Source organism: Polyodon spathula, chromosome 18, assembly GCF_017654505.1.
Source record: "Polyodon spathula isolate WHYD16114869_AA chromosome 18, ASM1765450v1, whole genome shotgun sequence".
Taxonomy (NCBI): Eukaryota; Metazoa; Chordata; class Actinopteri; order Acipenseriformes; family Polyodontidae; genus Polyodon; species Polyodon spathula.
Genome location: NC_054551.1, coordinates 29989692 through 30009056, shown reverse-complemented (window position 1 = coordinate 30009056; position 19365 = coordinate 29989692). Strand labels below are relative to the sequence as shown.

General features: G+C 38.8%; 2 protein-coding genes across 5 annotated transcripts; one reads left to right on the top strand and one right to left on the bottom strand.

The window, feature by feature from the left end:
- Nucleotides 1-1379: 1379 nt before the first annotated feature.
- Nucleotides 1380-7264, bottom strand: LOC121331183 (cell division cycle protein 20 homolog). 2 transcript variants are annotated; one of them, XM_041278407.1, is made up of 11 exons: nt 7176-7264; nt 4870-5106; nt 4475-4617; nt 4045-4141; nt 3196-3324; nt 2822-3015; nt 2551-2645; nt 2231-2459; nt 2021-2146; nt 1822-1939; nt 1380-1675 (listed from the first exon to the last, which is right to left on the bottom strand). In XM_041278407.1, exons 2-11 carry the CDS (start codon nt 5078-5080, stop codon nt 1506-1508), a joined length of 1512 nt encoding a protein of 503 aa, XP_041134341.1. In that variant the 5' UTR covers nt 5081-5106; nt 7176-7264; the 3' UTR covers nt 1380-1505. The 2 variants fall into 2 exon arrangements, with proteins under 2 accessions (XP_041134341.1, XP_041134340.1); XM_041278406.1 differs by lacking the exon at nt 7176-7264 and adding an exon at nt 5270-5441.
- On the top strand, nt 7260-19352 carry LOC121331182 (coiled-coil and C2 domain-containing protein 1B-like). 3 transcript variants are annotated; one of them, XM_041278405.1, is made up of 25 exons: nt 7260-7347; nt 8102-8246; nt 8462-8568; nt 8926-9060; nt 10201-10338; nt 10645-10963; nt 11366-11490; nt 12013-12088; nt 12247-12357; nt 12470-12600; nt 13069-13141; nt 13371-13498; nt 13935-14061; nt 14430-14602; nt 15001-15126; nt 15258-15316; nt 15601-15717; nt 16459-16532; nt 16893-16951; nt 17287-17338; nt 17416-17515; nt 17881-17971; nt 18427-18549; nt 18749-18790; nt 18898-19352. In XM_041278405.1, exons 1-24 carry the CDS (start codon nt 7282-7284, stop codon nt 18758-18760), a joined length of 2667 nt encoding a protein of 888 aa, XP_041134339.1. In that variant the 5' UTR covers nt 7260-7281; the 3' UTR covers nt 18761-18790; nt 18898-19352. The 3 variants fall into 3 exon arrangements, with proteins under 3 accessions (XP_041134339.1, XP_041134338.1, XP_041134337.1); XM_041278404.1 differs by lacking the exons at nt 18749-18790; nt 18898-19352 and having other exon boundaries at nt 13938-14061; nt 18427-18719; XM_041278403.1 differs by lacking the exons at nt 18749-18790; nt 18898-19352 and having other exon boundaries at nt 18427-18719.
- Nucleotides 19353-19365: the final 13 nt, after the last annotated feature.

The window sequence follows — 19365 nt, the reverse complement described above, 5'->3', positions numbered from 1 at the left end:
ACAGAGTGAGCTAGGATTTGAATCCTGGTTACAAGCCCTTTTCTTTAATCACCAGACCACACAGCCTCCTACAAGACAGAGCATGGAAATAAAAGATATTATTGGTAAGCAGATATTCCACACTACCCCCTGGTGTCTTGTTTACAAGGTGCTAAAGTAAAATCCAACTAGTTAATCAAAAGGAATGAAATAAATACAAAGGATATCTCTTACTGTTTAGACTGAAGTTGGAAATAGAGTACAAAGCAAGCAATTACCTTAGAACCTCATGTTTCCTAATAAACAAAGACATGCACATGTAAAAATGTAAGTTTGACAGTCAGGTACTTCTATTAACCCCAGTAGTGGATAGTCTAAGGCTTCCTGAACAGAAATCTGTTTTCCAACTGGAGCAGATTCTCAAAGGCTTTTGTTAAATCAAACAGAGCAATGCAGCCTGAAGAGTCAATAGCTAGAGTTTGCTGGCCAGAAGGGCATGCTGATCTGGGTAAGCTTACACTCTCTAGCTATCTGTTTGAGGATAAACATAGCTGAGCCAGCTGCACAGCCCCACAACTTTCATACCAAACACTTGAAAGAAGAGGCTAGTATTGCTGTGAGCAAAGGAGTAACAGCTGACATCTTATTGTTATGGCTTGCAAAGCATTCAATTTATATCAACAGCTCACTCTCAGTTGGCACTTCAAAATCTTGGATGCTGAAAACAGACACACTTCCAAATACAACTGTTGGTGTACATATAGGTTCCAATCCATGTTTAATTCCAAGGTTTTCTCTTGTGATCTTATTACCAAAGATTATCTTGGCACTAATGTATATTAGTTATACATTAACATGGTTCATGTGCTGCAATACAGTTCTTCCCCTTTATAATGCTATAATCTGTGAGTTAGAACACTGTTCTGCATTACAAAATGAGAATGAACGTGCTAGTGGAAAAGCATTGAGGCAAATGGGAGCCACATCGTGTGTTTTCTGGTTTTAGACAAAATACCCCTCCCTATCAAAAGAAATCCTTTGCATAGTTATCCATTTATACAGTATTGTTTTTATATATATGCTTAAATATATATAACAGCACTATGTTACAAATCAATCATAACATGGTCAATGCTGACACCTAATGGAAAGAATGGTTAACTGCAACACAATACTCCAGTGGGTTCCAATATGCCAGTTTATAAACAAATTATTGAATAGATTAGAGATGGGCTGCAATTTATAATGACAATTGCATTTGAAGTACACAGCCACTTTTCCCCAGGCTATGTTTTGCACAATTAGTTGACAAACTAATGTTGATTAGTATAGATTAGAACATATGCGGAACTAGTTTAAAAAACGCACCACTACGACAACCAGCAAGTACAGAAGCAAAATAACACAAAATTAAACTTTATTTTAAAAAAGCAGAAGTGACAATTTAACATTGATAATCAGTATATGCAAGTGCACAAAAAGTCAATAGTTTACATTATTTCTGTGAAGTAAAACAGGCAGACACGTCATCGAATGCCCTGGTGAATAATGCTGGTGGATTTAGGGGCCGTCTTTTCCTTCTTAGCAGGATCCACTGCACAACACTTCCAGAAACGCAGAGTTTCATCAGCTGCTGCCGACACGACTGTTGAACCATCAGGACTCAGTGCCAGATTGAGAACTCTGCCCTGGTGTCCTATTTAAAATAGGAAAGGCCATTAGAAAAGTTATACTGTGCATGCTACTCTGGACAGTAAGTCCTGGTTAGCCACAAATATCATGGTTCTAGAAGATTCATAAGTAAGATTTTGGAATTCTGCAAGTCAAAAGAAAGAAAGTTACCTCTTAGTTCTGCAACTTTAACCATTGAGGGGTATTTCCAGAGAACTAGCTGATTCTGGGCATAACCATGTCCAGAGACAAGTTCCTTGTAGTTTGGTGCAAAGACCAATGAACAGACCTGCAAGGTTAAATAAGACTTGAGAACTAGAAAAAGGGGGTGGGAGGGAACAGGAGAAGCTTATTGAAAGTAGAGTCTCACCTGCGATTCTGTATCTAGCGAACTTAAACAAGAGCCGGATGACACATTCCAGATACGAATGTGTCTATCGCTGGTTCCACCTCCACTAGCAAGTATGTTAGTCTGCCATGGGCACCAGGCTAAGGCCTGAATTAAAATAGATATTCAGGGTAAGAGATCAGTTTTAGTAAGTTGGTTACAGTTTCATAGTTATTCCTACAAGTCCCTTACCTTGACTGCCCCCTGGTGCTGCGTAAAGCAATGTACTGGAGTGGAATCTCTGCTTTCTTGGACATTTGGCCACACATAGACCAGGTTGTCATTGGCACCGCTGGCCAGGTACTTTCCATCAGGAGACCACTTCAGACCACACACCTCCTGCGAGTGCCCAGAAAGAGTAGCTACATGGTGTTCAGCCACCCTGACATCGTGGTGATGAATGTGCCCAGATCTTGCCCCACTGGAGATGCATAAAAATCCAAAGGTTTAAAAGAAAGGGTATTCACATCTGAACTAAAGGTAAAACTGCTCAAGCTAGAACAAGTTCATACCTTGATAGGATATGGTTATTCCAGCTTAGGGAAGCCACTCGTGAGGTGTGGCTTGCCATGTTACGCAGACGTTTCTGCGATTCAACATCCCAGAGCTAGGAAGAAAAAAAAAAAGAGCTGCAATATTGGATCTACCCTAGGTCTTCAGGATCTGAATTGCAATTAGTTACTCTGAATACCCAAATAATGCAAGCATACATTTCTAGGTAATACTGTTGGCAGCACCAGTCCCATCCTGCCACTGGCTATCAAACAGGATTAAGCAGCTTACCTGTACTTTTGCATCACTTGCACCCACTGCCAGAAAGTTCCCTTCTTTGATCCAAGAGACAGAGGAGATGTGTTCTTCACTTTCCACCTGCATCAGCAAGACAATGTCACCTGTAGCAGCATTCCACAGGTACACATTGTTGTGTAGAGCTACAGCCACGTGATTCTGACTGCTCCAGTCAATAAGGTTCAGATCTGTGGAAGAGATGTTCTACCACATTAAAAAGAAAACAAAACCCACACAACTCCGGTCTGGCTTCTACATGAAGCAGAATATACCAAAAAAAGTTAAACTGAGTTCATGCTGAACAAGCCATAATGGAGTTTAGTTGACTAAACCGCAGAAGTCCAGCAGTAGCAATCTGGATAACTTACAAAAATCATTTCTTATTTCAGGAGCATCCAGGATTTTGTCTGGTACAGAGGACATATATCGAGTGGTTTTTTTGGTTGAGACAGGCGTGGTCTTCTGACTGTAGAGAACTTTGAGATTATTCTGGTAGCCTGCACACAAATGAAATAGTAAGTCCAACGTTATCAAATGTATATAGCACACTCCATACATACAAAAAATATGGCACAAGTTAAGAATCACAAAATTTGTATATATATACACACACAAGTTAAACCATTAAACTTAGTCCAATACAGTATTTGGGGAGGGGGGGGGGACACACCAACCACACTAGTTTGTAATAGAATACAAAAAACAGTTTAGATTGTATCAATAGTAACACTAAGACAGAAAGCTATTACAGACTTGAACAGAAGGGGTACCAGCTTCCCTGACAAGTCAGAGCATTGCATAGTTTAGGAACTTTACAAGAAAAGGCCTTTTATTCACTCTAGAAATTAACAGCAGCCCTGCATCCTGGGATCCAAGAGTGCAGTCAATAAGAGTATACAGGGTCAATATTTACTACAGTAACTCTGCCTATCCATTTCAGGGATCAAGTCAAAATCTAAATCTTACGCAATTCTAAACTGCACAGGGAGTCATTGCAAAGAGGCCAAAACAGGAGTTAACTTTCTGGTTTTAGTTACAGTTCTGAATGAGCTGCAAGCGAGACCAAATATTTTAGATTAAAAGACATGCATTAGTCTTCCAGCATCAGATACAGTAAGTGTAGAGGTTTTTTTTTTTTTTTTTAATTATACAATAACCATGCCAATAAATAAAACATTTCAAATGGTCTTAAATCGAATTTTAAATTCATCCAGTACCTTCAGGTGCATTCATGGGCTTGCCACCCAAATGCAGAATCTTTGCCTCATCGAGATCATAGCCATTGAGGTTCATAGACCATGCTTTCCGGTGGTCCTTGGGATTGGAGACAGGAAATACAATTAAGACAGTTCTATTCACTAGCAATAACATATGTCAATACAAAGAGTTTAAGTGTAGTCCTAAAAGTAGACCAACTACTAAAAGCAGCCGCCCCCCCCCTCCCCCGATTTTAAGTAAATTACCACTAGATGGCCGAGGTGAGCACCAACAGTTTTTCAAAGGTAAATGCTTTAAAATATTGATTCTCCCAACGTGTGAAACAGGTATAGAAAAAAATACTTGTATTCCACATGCATGTACAGTAAAACCAGATGGATCTTTATGGGGGATCTCAAATCAAATCCATAGCAAAAAGGGCTGACCCACCTTTTCTGTGGGTGTGGTGTGGCATGGCTCATTCTCTTTACTTAGCAGGAAGCTAGCCACCTCCAACTGCTGCTTGTTTCTGCTGGGAATATATCGGTCACCCCCTGCTTTAGAAGGGGTGTTCTGCGCCTTAGGGTTTTTGCCTGAACAGAAAAAAGTTAAATTCTAAAGTAAACACTAATTTACTGTAAAATGCTCTAGACACTTGTGAAGGCAGTTACATCACCAACTACATCTTAACCAGCTAGCGCGTGTTACTAAGTTTGAGTCACGGAAATACGTCTGCTACAAGTAACAGAAAACAAGCTTTTTTTGTCAGCTAATTTCTGTTACATTCAAGCTACATGGGGTACAACTCACATTTATAATGTGTAAAAGAACGAAGCGAAGTGTACCTGGCGTTTTTCCAGGGGTCTTGGATGTGCTTAGTGCTTTGTTTCCAGCCTTCGCAGGCGTAAGGCTAGTGGTACTGGTGCTGGAAGAGGTTGATCCGGATCCTGACGAAGAACTTGCCTTCCGCTGCCACCTTGGCATCGGCGCATTTGTTATGGGCATGTCCAGTTTAAGAACACTTTGCAGGTCATTCTCAAACACAAACTGGGACATTTTTAGCCAGAGTTGGCCAGCAATTCCTGCACAAATAAAAAAAAAAAAAGCAAGTTCGTCCTGCAGTAAAGAAAAAAGGCAAAACAATGCCCAAATATACGATATGCATGTCTGGTAAATACATTTCGTGGATTAACTTGCACGTCTCAATAAAAATAAAATCAGAAATAAACAAAAAACGAAACTCACCACAGAACAAGACGTCAATTTATGCTCCAAAACACTATGTCTGTAATGAATATAAAGCAATAATGCTGCACTTTTACACTGGCATTTTAAAATAACTTTACAATTATCTGTTACTCGATTACTCGTGTTCCAACCACTCGTTTTCTCCTGATTGTTTCAATCCGTAACTGCAACGGTCCTGTGATGCAATCAGGTTTAAATGGCCCGGGCGTCTACTCTCTAATTGGGCAGTTCAAATATTCGTTTTGTGGTTACCGTGGCAGCAGAGTCCAACAGCCCCTTGATTGGATTTACAGCCACTGGGGGGTGTGAACCAAATTAGATTATTTCAGACTACTGTAAAACATGGTCTGGACATTCAAGTAGATTTTGGGACACAAACACCAAACAGGAATCTGGAGGATGTAGGACAGTGCTAGAGGACTGCTTTTAACATAGTGATTAAAAGACCTTACACAAGTTGTTGAGTGTTGTATAGCAATATAAATGGAGTTTGGATGTCCCACCTGTGTATGTACTTGCGCTTGTACATACATCTGGAGAACCGCTTCCAACTGGGAGGAAACTTGCTTTTAATGGTATTCTACAGGTTATAAATAGTGTCAGAATATTGAGATAATGTGTTTATATTTGCTCTGTCTCTATTTTTCCTGTTTTCACTTTTTTTTTTATTTCCTTATTTGGTTATTCACATTCTGTTTATAAAAATCTGAAATACTATATTTCATTTTCAAAATGAAATTGTGTTTCATTTGCGTATGGCTCTGTGAAAAAATACATAGACCATTCATCATATTGAAATGAAAATACTGTTATGATCAATGTAATGCTTATACATTACACAACAGATGTTCTTATTTAGAGACCCAACGTGTGATTGACGACAGTAAGCATGACTGTAAAATGATGTTTTGCTAATTTTGCTTCATAAAGTCGAACGCAACCTGCTGAATAATGTTACATTCACATAGTAAATGACATACCGTCTGTAGTTTCTCATATACTTAACGAAACACTGACAACATTTGAAAAATGTGACATTTTGAAATCTAACAAGAAATACTGTACATTATGGCTTCCGGTAGACTGTTGCGATGTCATTTTGTTGTTTCTTTGATTACATGTTAAGTAAAATATCAAAATTATATATAGTTTATGTATGTCCATGTATTATTATTATTATTATTATTATTATTATTATTATTATTATTATTATTATTATTATTATGTCTCAATCCTAAAATTTTAGTTGATGCTAAACTTTTAGCAGTACATCGTGTCACTAATTTATAGCAGTGTGATTACCCGAGTCACATGCCGCTGCTTGCGCTGCAATGTTGTAATTTGCGGAAGAAGAACAGGTTCAGGTAGTGTAAACAGTATACTTTCGTTTAGAAACACAGATTTGAAACATTAAAAACAAACAAAACTTATTTCCAAGAACAAAATAACCACAGCTGATTCGTTTTTAAGGTAATAGACCTCAGAACCTTTAGTTCTTTTACTTTTCTTTCTTTTTACTTTTCTTTTAGTACAATTGTTTTTAAAATGATTATTTTGCTCGCTTGTTATTAATCGCCCGCTTTTCTCCAAATCCAGGTTGCCTGAACTTCACAGTTGAATTTTGTTTACACAGATTGAACATTATTTTCAGAAAACTATCTTATGTAACTGCTTTTTCAGTGTGGTGTATTTTCAATTTATTGGCGGTAATCGCACTCTGAAACATCAGTCTTTGGAAGACTCATTTGTTAACTGTAAGCAAACTGCCTTTATATTTCCCTTTTAAATTGAATTTATTTTGTAAAACAGATAGATGATAGAATGCTCATACAGTGGGCAACTATATCTAGGCCAGTATATTTGTTTCGTATTCCCTATGTTTTTTTTTTTTTATCTACTGTACCTGATTATATTTTTCAACTTCTCTGCCCTTGATAATGAAGAAGCTGGTGGTGTTGATTTTGTTTTCAATATACTTCCCTCAGAGCTTAGCCGCCTGTTGAGTCGAAATGCTTCGTAGGAAAAACAAGAAACAGTCGCTGCCCAAAGGCCAAGGTGCCGCTGCAGCCAAACAGGTAAATCAACCACAGTCTCTGGATAAACAAACCGTCCTGAATGAAGCCTTTCTTGATATCTTTTTTATTGCAGCAAGATATGATAAATAAGCAACATTTGCCATACGTGTGAATGTCATTTTTTAATTCAATCATTTAAGGGAATGTTTTTCTAACCTTGTCCACTGTTTGGTTTTACTACCGATAACCACTCCCAGGGCGGAAGTAGGTTTGATTGTTATTGTAATTGTTTATTTATCAGTCTAAAAATGTTTGGTAAAATGTGACCAAGAGTTAGTTTTTTGAACACTAATAGAGATGCGAGAGTGTGCGCGATGTATTTAAATACGCAAAATAATCCGGAATCAGTAACATATCGTGAGTGATTAGTTTGGTATAATACTTTTTATACAATTATTTCGTGTGTGTATGTGTGTGTGTGTGTGTATATATATATATATATATATATATATATATATATATATATACATATGTTTGCAGAAGGCACAAAGGTCATTCCATATACTGACTAGAGATTTATACCAATAAGGGTAGGTTGGTTTTCCTGTTGCTGGATAAGCCCAGTATACTTGAATGGTCTTTATTCCATACTAAGAAGAAACATGCATTTGACTATTGAGCAAATAAATCATGTCATCACAGTCATTACTTTAATGACACTGAAAACTTTTTAATATCCAGGTAAAGTTCAAATTAATCAATAAAGAGCAGCAGCACTGACATTACGTTTTAAGTATTTTTCTTTCGCTGCCAGATGGGATTGTTCATGGATTTCAACCCAGACGAGATGATGATGGATCTGGATGGTGACATAGATGATGGAGATTTGGAGACAGAATTTGCTGCCATTATGGGGAAGAGATCAGGGGAAGGTGGGAAGCCCAAACCTAAAGGCAAGAGTAAGTATAGAAACTAAACATGCATAAAACATATGGCTTCTGTGTAATATATCAGCAATTGCCTCTATCCATTTACCATGCTCCTCGTTTGTCAGGCAAATTGTATTTAAAATAGTCTAACACCCCTTTTAATGAGCACCCTGCACCATGTGTTGTGTTCAATGGGACTTTATACTGATGATCATCTTTTGAATTAAGTGTGGCATGTCCTTTAGCCCCTTTGCCAGTGGAGGACATTGAGAAAATGGCTGAGAACTGCATGAGAGACAGCGACGATGAAGAAGATGATGATGAAGATTTGGAAAACGATGAGGACTTGCTGGTGGGTTGTATTTATTTTAGTTATTCATTCATTCATTTTTTAGTAGCCAATTGGTTTGAATTAATGCACTATCTATAATTGTCATCCTGTTTGGTGTTTAACAAAGTGTAGGGTCATGCATTTCTAGCATTTCAATGAATAGTTTTTATGACCCCTTTGTTCAACTAATATTGTTCTACTTTTTGAAACTCTGTGGAAACCCACCTGTTTACATTATTAAGACTTTTAAGCCCTTTACATATGGACCTGTCCATTTCTGAGGCTTTTTCTAGTTATCTAAGTTTTGTTTTTTCTGAGGAAAAACATCACAACACCATATTATTGTGAAACCATACCATGCCTGTTGCCCCTTTCTAGGCAGAGTTACAGGATGTGGTTGGAGAGGCGGAGGAAGCAGAAAATGTTGAGATGGAACCCACAGAATCGTCTGTTGCTGTGGAAATGCCCCCTGCACACAAACCAACTCCATCGCAAACAGACTCAGGACCACAGGTAGATTCTGTAGTGCTGCAAAATGGGTGGTTTGTCATACATTGCTTGCACTGAAATTATTGATGTGTTTGTTTGCTCTTTGCGTGTTTCAGAGCTTTTTGTTTTTGTAATTGCTTTGCTGATAAATGCGGTGGCGATGTATGACCTAAAAGATTTCCCTATGATTAGACGAAAATACTAATGTTAAAATTATGATGACTTGGACAAACAAGATGGAGCCCATAAATTTGTTGAATAAGTAACAACAAACAGAGAGCTATTAACTAAAAGAAAAGTGAATTAAAAAACCCATGTAACTGTACCTGTTGTACTGGGGAATAAATATACAAGTCCTGTAGTTCCAAATAACAAGTACAGTATGGTTTATATGAACTGTACCTACCCTTCTTCTGTATTGAGGGTGGGGGACTCAGTTTTTTTTTTTTTTTTAGCACCCAACAGTAAATTACATGGAAAACGTAAGTAATAGAAAAAGAACACTGGTGTTTCCAGTAATTCACAGATTGCAGTTTACATAGGGGATTGGGCATGAATGACTCCCTTGTTTTTTTTCTTCAGAACTGGCCTGTAGACTTGCCTTTTTCTCTCTTTATTTTCTGCCTCTGCTGTGCCAGCGAGTACATTTTTACAAGATTTTCATTGTGCAATATGTTTACTAAATAGGGCATCACGGTGGCATGGAGGTTAGAGCTTCTGCCTCACAGTGCCAGGTCCTGGGTTTGATTCCGGCCTAGGGGTCTGTCTCTAGGTACTCCGGTTTCCTCCTACAGTCCAAAGACATGCTGTTCAGGTTGATTGGTCATTCTAAATTGCCCTCTGTGTGTGCGTGTGTGTGTGATGCCCTGAGATGGACTGGTGTCCCGTCCAGGGTGTAGTCCTGCCTTGCGCCCTGTGTGTGTTGGGTTAGGCTCTGGCTCACCACAACCCTGTAAAGGATTAAGTGGTTAATGATAATGGATGGATGGAATAGGTTTACTAAATATAACGTTTTCATACACTGACAGAAGCAATGTAGAAGTTAAACATGCAGGTTTGTGCTTTGCCATGGCTTTTCTGACTGTCTCAGATTATGTAAAACTGTCCTGTAGAGTGAAGATTTAAATAGTTGAACACTCTTTTCTTTTATGTGTTTTTGTCCAGGTGCCTGAGGTTACAGCTGCCCCCAGTGGTGTACAGCGCACCCTAGAGGAAAGAATAGGAATGTATAAGACTGCTATCAGCAACGCCAAGGCAAGTGGGGAGACATCTAAAGCACGGAGATACGACAGGGGCCTGAAGGTAAGTTTCCTTTACTTTCTGTCATTTTATCCTTCATTTCTATATGGGAATATAAAGGATTGTGAAACTAATGTTGACCAACAGTTTAATGTGATAAAGAAGTGCACGAAATTGTCTCCTAACCATTGACTTAACAAGCTCTATTCATAAAGATTGATTTAAATAAAGTTTTGTTAAAGAAACAAAAGGTGGCATATCATTGTTATTTGGGCAGAATGTCTTTAAAACACGTTTTATATGTAGTCAGGAATCAATATATGAGGGTTCATTAAACAACTTTAATGTCACCCTTTTTTTTTTCCACAGACTTTAGAGACAATGCTGACATCTATTAAGAAAGGCAAAAAAATCAACGAGGCTGAAATCCCACCTCTAGTGACCACTGGAAAAACTGCTGCTCTGGCTGGCGTCCAAGATTCTGAGAATGAGGCTCATTCCGAGGGCTTGCCAGTGAGAGTCAAGGAACCTAATTCAGAATCGGAGGGCCAAGCTGTGATAGAGAGAAAAGCAGAAGAGACTGAAGAACCTGAACCTGCCACTGCCCCAGAGACCCCAGTAGAGACAGCATTCCCAGCTCCAGAGCACGAAGTCAGCGAAGCAAACAAAGGAATAGATTCAAAAGCAGGTGAAAGAGCCAGGACCACAAACCACCCTGCATACGTAGCTATGTCTGTGTGAAGATGTTGGGTTGTTCTCTGGCTTTCTAATGAGTAATTGAGGTTGTCTGTACTGAGTTCTGATTTCCGTGACCACATTTAAATCATCTTAGTGATGTTTTGCACACAACTCCACTCAAAGGTATGGATGCCGAGTCATGCTTGCAGTAGTAGGGTCCTGGTGTGTCTCACAGTGGTTTGAGGCAACTAAATTGAGTAAGCTAAAGACTTGCTTATAAACACACAAATACACACAGCTGATACATGAACACTAGAACCTTTTATACACAGATATTCAAAAGCGCATGCTACTGCCACTCTTCTGGGTATGCAAAGTGAAACTTTTTTTTTTTGTTTTGTTTAATGTATAGCTAAAGACCATGGAGCTACCAAGGTACTGCTGCTAGGGAGACAGAAGGAATATAAAATAGCAGCTCTGAAAGCCAAACAACAAGGTGACTTAGACAGAGCCAAGGAGTACATGAAAACTGGCAAGGTGAGTAGGGTGCAGCTTTTAGTACAAACTATGTAGAGGGTGTTTCAAATGTCCTGGCGCTTTGTGGTGAATACTGTGCCATCATAGTTACTGTACGTTAGATTTTCACCTGCAACAAGACAAAAACATAAAATCCCTGTGGGACAGAAATCTTGAAACGCCCTGTATAGAGAAGCCCAAAGGACTGGACATGTGTGGCTGCTTCTTCAAGCTGGTCCTGTTATTTAATAATTGCATTGAAAGTCTTTCTTGGGATACCAGTTGGTAAGAGAAGGGAACCACTTGCTTGATGATACAATACTGCCTTGATAAAGCATGGAAAGCTTTGGGTTTAGGGAGGTAAGCCAAAAATACATATTTAGATTTTAATGAAGTGTGGATTTGGGAGTTTATAAGCAATGTAATGTTAAGGATTCAGATTCTGATTTTGCATTAATATTCACGAACCTGCCGATGTGATGTACTTACAGTATAAATAAATATGCATCAGATTACATATTTCTCTTTGTCTATTTGGAGCAGAAATTTGATGCAGCGATAGAAGCCTTGGAGGGTGGGCAGCCCATCGATCTGAGTAACATGCCACCACCTCCAGGAGGTAAGATAGGATATATTGGTCCAGGAAAAAAATATATTTGTTGCATAAAAATGTGAAATCTGCAACTGTCCTAATTTAAAGTGGATAATAGAAAAAATGTAATGGTTTAACTATTGTTGGATTCTTTTTTGGAATTATAATCTCTCCAAATTCCCTAGATGTTGAAATAAGAAAGGCTGCGGCATCCCCCTCCCATGCAACAGGTGGTGCTACAGAGGAGACTCAACCTGTACAAGCAGCAGGGCCCATGGCAGTTTCCCCAGCAGCAGGTGAGTAAGAAGGGAGCACTCATACCATTAACCATTTCTGGGATGGAAGTTGCTTTACAGAGGGCGCATCTTGCAGAATTGTTACCGCATGTGTTTTCCTCTCTGTTCCCAGCTGCTCCTCCTCAGCCTAAAGATGTGCTGGAGGCTTTACAGCAGAGGATGGAGAAGTACAAAGAGGCATCAGCTCAGGCCAAAACCAGTGGAGAGGAGCGCAAGGCCAGGATGCATGACAGGATAGCCAAGGTGCGTGAGGGGGAGTGGGGATAAGAGAAGGGAGACCGATGGTTACAGATTGTACAAGAAAATAATAAAAGGGAATGGTTTTTGGTATTTCTCACTGTGGAATGTATATGTTGGTCCTACCATAGTACTCAGTGAGTTGAGGTCCACTTCACAAAACCAAAGCAGTTTTCTAGGGAAGCTCTGTAAGTTGTACCTGTAGTACCTGTGCCACCCCATTTTTGATTACTCCTTCAACGATATAGACCTGTAAAGAGGTCTATGGGGGGGAGCGCCACTAAAAATGCAAACTTAGTGCAGTCTATGAAAAATAACTCCAACACAGCAAACCAGTTAACTGGTCTCGGTCTTGGGTATGCCCTTATGTCATTTAAAATACTCTTCAATTAGTTTTAGTGGGATTAATTTAATTTAGGCTTTAGTATAACTTGAAACTAAGCAAATCCTACTCACCTCCCTCTCCTAATGCAGCAATACCAGGATGCAATCCGAGCGCACAAGGCGGGCAGAACCGTGAACTTCTCTGAGCTGCCAGTCCCACCAGGTTAGACCCATACCCATTCCTCTTGTTTTATCTTAACTACACTGGGACCTTACTAGCCTCTTAATTCTCTTCTACACCCCACCTTTCCTATTGCATCTTCTAGGACCTACTCTTCCACCCCCCATCCCTTTGCAGGTTGAACTGTTCATTGCAGTGCATTGTATAGGACCATGCTGCTCAGAACAGATGAGGCAATGCAATTGAAACCGTGCTGTCTCTCCCTCTGCAGGGTTCCCCCCTATCCCCGGGATGGAGGGTGCTGGAACGGAGCAGGGGATTGCTGCTGTGCTGGAGGCTGCTTCCAAACTGGTCAGCGACGAGGGTAAGGAGGGAGACGAGGAAGATGAGGAGGATGAGGTATGTGTGTTTTATGTCTTTCAAAACTTGACTGTACTCTATGCAGAAAGAATTCTTCAAGTGCTGTGTGTGTGTATGCAAAAATGAAGCACAGTATTTAAAAACAGCTTAGGGGTTCAATAATATTCAAATGGAGTTTATATCCTGTCATACCATCACAGATAACCATTATATTTAATATACATACTACTTTTTTTCTACATAACAATAGAAATTCATGAACTATAAGGTAATTTAAAATATGTTGGGTAAATGTAATGTAATTCTCATGATGTAATTCTCATGATGACACATTTGAAAGAGATTTCAGCCTTGGTGGCTTAGCTAAGCACCTAATTAAATACAATTGTAGAACATTGTTAGATGAATTATTCATTGCATGTTGCGTTTCTTCCCCCCTCTGCTGTCAGACTGATGCTCTTCCTTTTTCTTCAAGCAGCCCCTGGCCACACCGCAGAAACCAAAGAAGCCTATGCTGGCTGTGCCGCCAACAGTGCAGGTGCAGGGTGGCCCCTCCCCTTCACCTAAGAGACAGTCCCATGGAGAGGGTCTTTCTCAAGCAGGTAATGGGAAGATAATGGAAGCAGTATGTGGTGTCTTGTTTTTTTTATGACATTTGAGAGGAAGAAACTATTGTTACTTCATGCTCCGTAACCAGTCACTGTTTTTCCTACAACTTCTCTCGGAAGTGCAGGGCTGAATTATGTACAGAAGCACAAACAGTCTTTTAGCAGAGATTAGAAAAAAGTGTTCACTGTTTGTATTACTATGAAGATGTTTCCGTGTAAAATATCATCTTGGTAATCCATCGAGACCCTCTTCAGATCACATTTCATAACATAACGTTTTTGACAGACTTAAATAACTTTTCATGTTGCTGTCTGTCAGTCAGGAGACTCCAATCTGATTGTCGGATTTCACCATTTCACAGCTCAGCAGCAGCTTGAGTTCCTAGAGAGCTGCAGGAAGCAGTACATGAAGGCAGCTGTCCAGGCCAAGCAGAAGAATGACCTGGAACAGGCCAAGAACTTTCTGCGCACCGCCAAGGGACTTGAGCCGATGATAGAAGCAGCCAAGAATGGGAAGGCTGTCGATATGTCCAAGGTACCTTCAGCTAGGGAATAGCCAAGGAATTGAGAAAGACCATTTAAAATAAATTAGGGATCACTGTAAACCTGTATGTGGTGGACTGAGAATAAACTTAGTGGTCCATATTAAGTCCTCATAACATGTCTCTTCTCCTGTCTTCCTCCTTCTCCTTGTCCTGTGCTCCGTCCATTGTACATGGGATGTTGATTTATATGCTATTATTATTATTATTATTATTATTATTATTATTATTATTATTATCAACTTCTATGGTAATGCTATTGCACTGTATATTGAAAATGAGATGTTCTGTATGGCTTTATATATAAAATATGTTGTATTGTATTGCATGAGATTTCTATATTTACTCTCTAAGTAGCCATGATTTTTTTTTTTCATTGTATTCTGTTCAGGTGCCGTCCCCTCTGGGTGATAAAGAGGATGATTTCATCTTGGTGCATCACAGTGATGTGCAGCTCTCTCAGAAAACAGAAGACGTTTACATGCAGCTTGCTAAGATACTGAAAGAGCAGTGTGAGGTGAATACTGATATGAATGTGATATAACAAAATAATAACGAGGCAAAATTCAATTATGTACATTATGAAAAGTTTATACTTTTTCATTAAGATTGCTGCTGTGGCCTTACAGATATATTCTTTCTTTTCAGAAATGTGTTTCTTACTCTAAGCAATTTACACACCTCGGAAATATAACAGAAACCACAAAGTGAGTACAAGTACTTTCCCTTCAGATTGGTCATCAAAAACAGAACAATTAAACTGGATTATAGGCCTGTATGAACAAAAAGGTAGAACCACAGAGCTGGTTAGCTAGTCATGTCGAAATCTGTTCTGTTTGTTAAAGCAAAGTACAGGCTTTTTGGCTTGGTGATCATGTGTGTGACCTGGCTTTTCTTCATTTCCCTGTGATTTCCCATTGTGTTAGCCAAGGCTGCCCTGTCACACCATTGTTTATCCAGCTTTCTTTATGCAATTTTTTTCTTTATGCAGATTTGAGAAAATGTCAGAAGACTGTAAAAAGAACCTTGAGATCTTAAAACTAGCTCAGGCTCAGGGCCTTGATCCACCAAAACACCATTTTGAGAAGAGGACCTATAGTATTGTACGGTAGGTAGTGTTAACCTTCACGTAGGAGACCAGGGGACTCAATGGTATGGTGATTATCTTATATATGGAATATATTTCCCATGTTATGCAACCTGTACTGTGCATAAAAACGCCCCCTTGAGAGTTTGTTTTAAGCAAGTGTATAAGAATGCAGGAGTGTTTACTGTTGTTGTTTTGGGGTTTTTTTTGTATTATTTTGTCAGATGTGGGATGAACACATTTATTAATGCATTAACACAAAAACTTTTAATGTGCTGAGAATCTTCTGGTTCTTCATTTTTTACATTTATTTAGGATATGCATGAATTTCAAATACAGCACTATAAATAAACTGCTGCATCCTGGTGCCTATGCTGTAAATCCCATTTACTGATTTCAACTAGACCATTAGCATGAACTTAGTTAGTTAGAACTTCAAAACATGAAGTAACAGAAAGAATCAGCAACCTCAATAGCATTGTCTTAAATATCTGCAAATTACAACAGAATAAATAGAGAGGGGGCAGTAATAATATTACTAGCGCTTAATTGTAATTATTAAATAGATTTTAAAATCTTGTTTACAAAAAATAATTAGCATGCGAGTTAAATGCATGATGTCCTTTGTGTTTTTTGGTAAATGGTTAAACAAGGTGTAGATAAGCTGATTTGTCAAAGGCTCTGCAGTGTCCCAACAGGAGAGCCTTTTAAAGAATAGGGGTTCAATTGTCTCTCATTTTCATCTCCCCCTCCCCCCCGCAGGATATTTCCAGAGATCAACAGCACAGAGTTGCTTCTGATTGTCGTGAAAGGAATCAATCTACCAGTGCCGCCTGGTAAGGGTTAAGGGTTCAAAGAGATGGTACGAGAACCAGTACACACACACACAGACACAGACACATAATATATGTGGAGGGTCCTCATAATCTCATACTGAGGTTTAAAAAAGTGCCCAGCCAGATGAACAGTAGGCTATGAAAGTGATAATCGCCTGTTTTATCTGATCATTGCCAGAGACAGTCATGAAGTCATTGATTTTAAAGTAAACATCAGGTTAGCCACTGCCCTGCAAATCTTGCATGTTTTATGATTGTGTTTTAACTCTTTAAAAAAAAAAAAAAAAAAAATATTCTCCATTTTTACACAAGTGCACCGATAATGTTTGTTTTGTTATTGTTGTTATTTTTGTTTTGCAGGTATAGCAATAAATAATCTTGATGCATTTGTGAAATTTGAATTCCCATATCCCAGTGGGGTGAGTAAAAATATATATTCAAATTAATTTAAATATATTCAAATATTAATAGATACATCTGTGGTTTTAATGCAGGTTTTTGTGGCACAGTGTACGTCCACTTCATCAGGAGAAAAGCTGTAGTTAGTGAAGCTTTTTGTATTTTGCAATTCATTTTTAATATGGGCCAAGAAATATAAACTGAATGAAGAAAATTAGGTACTAAATCTTCTTATCCTTTTTATCATGATATAATAAACACACTTTTGTACTTTAGATACAAAAATTGTGAATACTGTTATATTGTTTCTGCTCTTTGTCAGCTTTGCTAGTAATTTTCTATTTTTGCTTTGCAGGAACAAGCACAGAAACATAAAACATCTGTAATTAAGAACACAAATTGTCCAGGTATTATTATTATTATTATTATTATTAATAAAAGCTTGTTTAAGGGTTGAATGAACCTGCTAGTATCTCTTCTTCAGAGTATAACCAGAGTTTCAAGCTGAACATTAACAGAAATCACAGGGGCTTCAGGAGAGTGATTCAGTCCAAAGGCATCAAGTTGGAAGTGTTGCACAAAGGGTAAGGCATGTTTTTGAAAACTCTTCAAATTGATTTCATCCCTACAACACTCTGAATTTAGTTGCTAACTTATGCTAGATTATTTATTTATTTATTTATTTATTTGCTAGCCTAATAATCATCTATTGCTCTTGAATACAGTGCCAGCTTTGCCTTTTGTTGTAGATTTATTTTGGTTTTGTTACTTTAATTACAATGACTACTGATAAAGAAAAGGCTGTATAAATGCTGGGAGAGTGTGATCGGCATGTTTCAGAGTATCTGGGTTGTGGATTGGGTTTAGCTGCTGTAACTGCTTGGTTCTCGTTTAGCTGTATAGGGTCCCCAGTCTAAATAACAATAAAACCATTGTTCCTGTTTCAAAGGGGCTTCTTGAGGAGTGATAAACCAGTTGGAACTGTGCATTTGAAACTGGAGAAGCTGGAAACTGAGTGTGAAGTCAGAGAAATCATTGAGGTAAAGCCTGGTTTACTTTTAACATGCATTGGAGCATATAATCAGTCTAGGAACCGTCATCTTTGCACTGGATCACTGGGGGTGTTTCTGTATAATTTTGCACAGTTCTGTATAATTTGGCAGTTCTCAATATATATTCCACATGGCAGAACTTAATATGTTACATCTATTTCCATAGATTAGGAAGCATTTACCATCCAAACTGTAATGAGTAGTTATTTGCATACTGTAATTGTAGTGTCAAAATCAGTTGAGATACCCTACCCTTAATTGTGAAATGCACACTGAGCAAAACCACTTTCTAAACAAAATTGAATTGGATCTGCCCGCATCCTGCTTTTTTCATGTCACACTTAGTGTAACCAAGATTTTACCCTGAATTTAGATTTAGTCTAATAAGCTGTAAAGAGGTCCTTGGAAAGGCACCCATTATCTGTCTGTCTTGCCTGACTTAGCTATTTGATGGGAGGAAGCCGACTGGTGGGCATCTGGAGGTCAGGGCTCGGTTGCGGGAGCCCCTCAGTGGGCAAGATGTACAGCAGGTTACAGAGCGCTGGCTGGTACTGGAGCAGCCCAAGGTAAGGAATCACCTTAATGAATACTAAAACACTACATGCTCAGCTGCCCAGCCTCGTCCTGCACACTAGTAATGAACGTTACAATATTCCAGTGTCTTCTCTCTGCACTCAGTCACCCAGTCACTTAGTAATGCACTTTTCCAGCATACATGCAAATTGAAAGGCTTACTGAGGAAAATACAAATATTTCTGTTTCTAGGTTGCATCGTAAGTCCTGTGGACTCTAAGACACCTCCATGAGGTATGTGGCAACTATCCCATTGTATCAAATTTAAGCACAGTGCCGTGTCAGTGCTAGTAAGGAAATGTAAAAAGTTACACTTACAAAGTGCTTCTTTTTCTTTTAAGGTGGAGAGGTACTGAAAACTATATATGCACTTGATTATAAACAGGATTGGAAGGACTCGTTTGCATTGCAATGTTGATGCTAGCTGGAACTGCCAAAGGACAACCTGCACTCTGTTCCCTGTGTCAGCAGTGTGCTGCCTCTGTCTGTAAGTACAGAGGGAGTCCCTTTCTGAGTACATGAGAAGCAGCACACCTGTAGACAGGTACAGTGTTGCTAACTGGTGTCAGTTGTTTGAGGGCATGTTTCAAGTCTGTACATTATTTTCTTGGGTCTTGCTTTTCAAAAACTAGAACTGGTTTGATGTTAAATTTATCTCAGTGGAAGAGCACTTACAATGTACAGAATATATGTGTTGTGTTACAGATAATTATAATGTGGTTCTAAAACTTCTAATATGATAATTATGTGAAACCCTGTTAATTTACATTCATTTATGTCAATCAGTTATTTTGTCAGTGTGTGTGTGT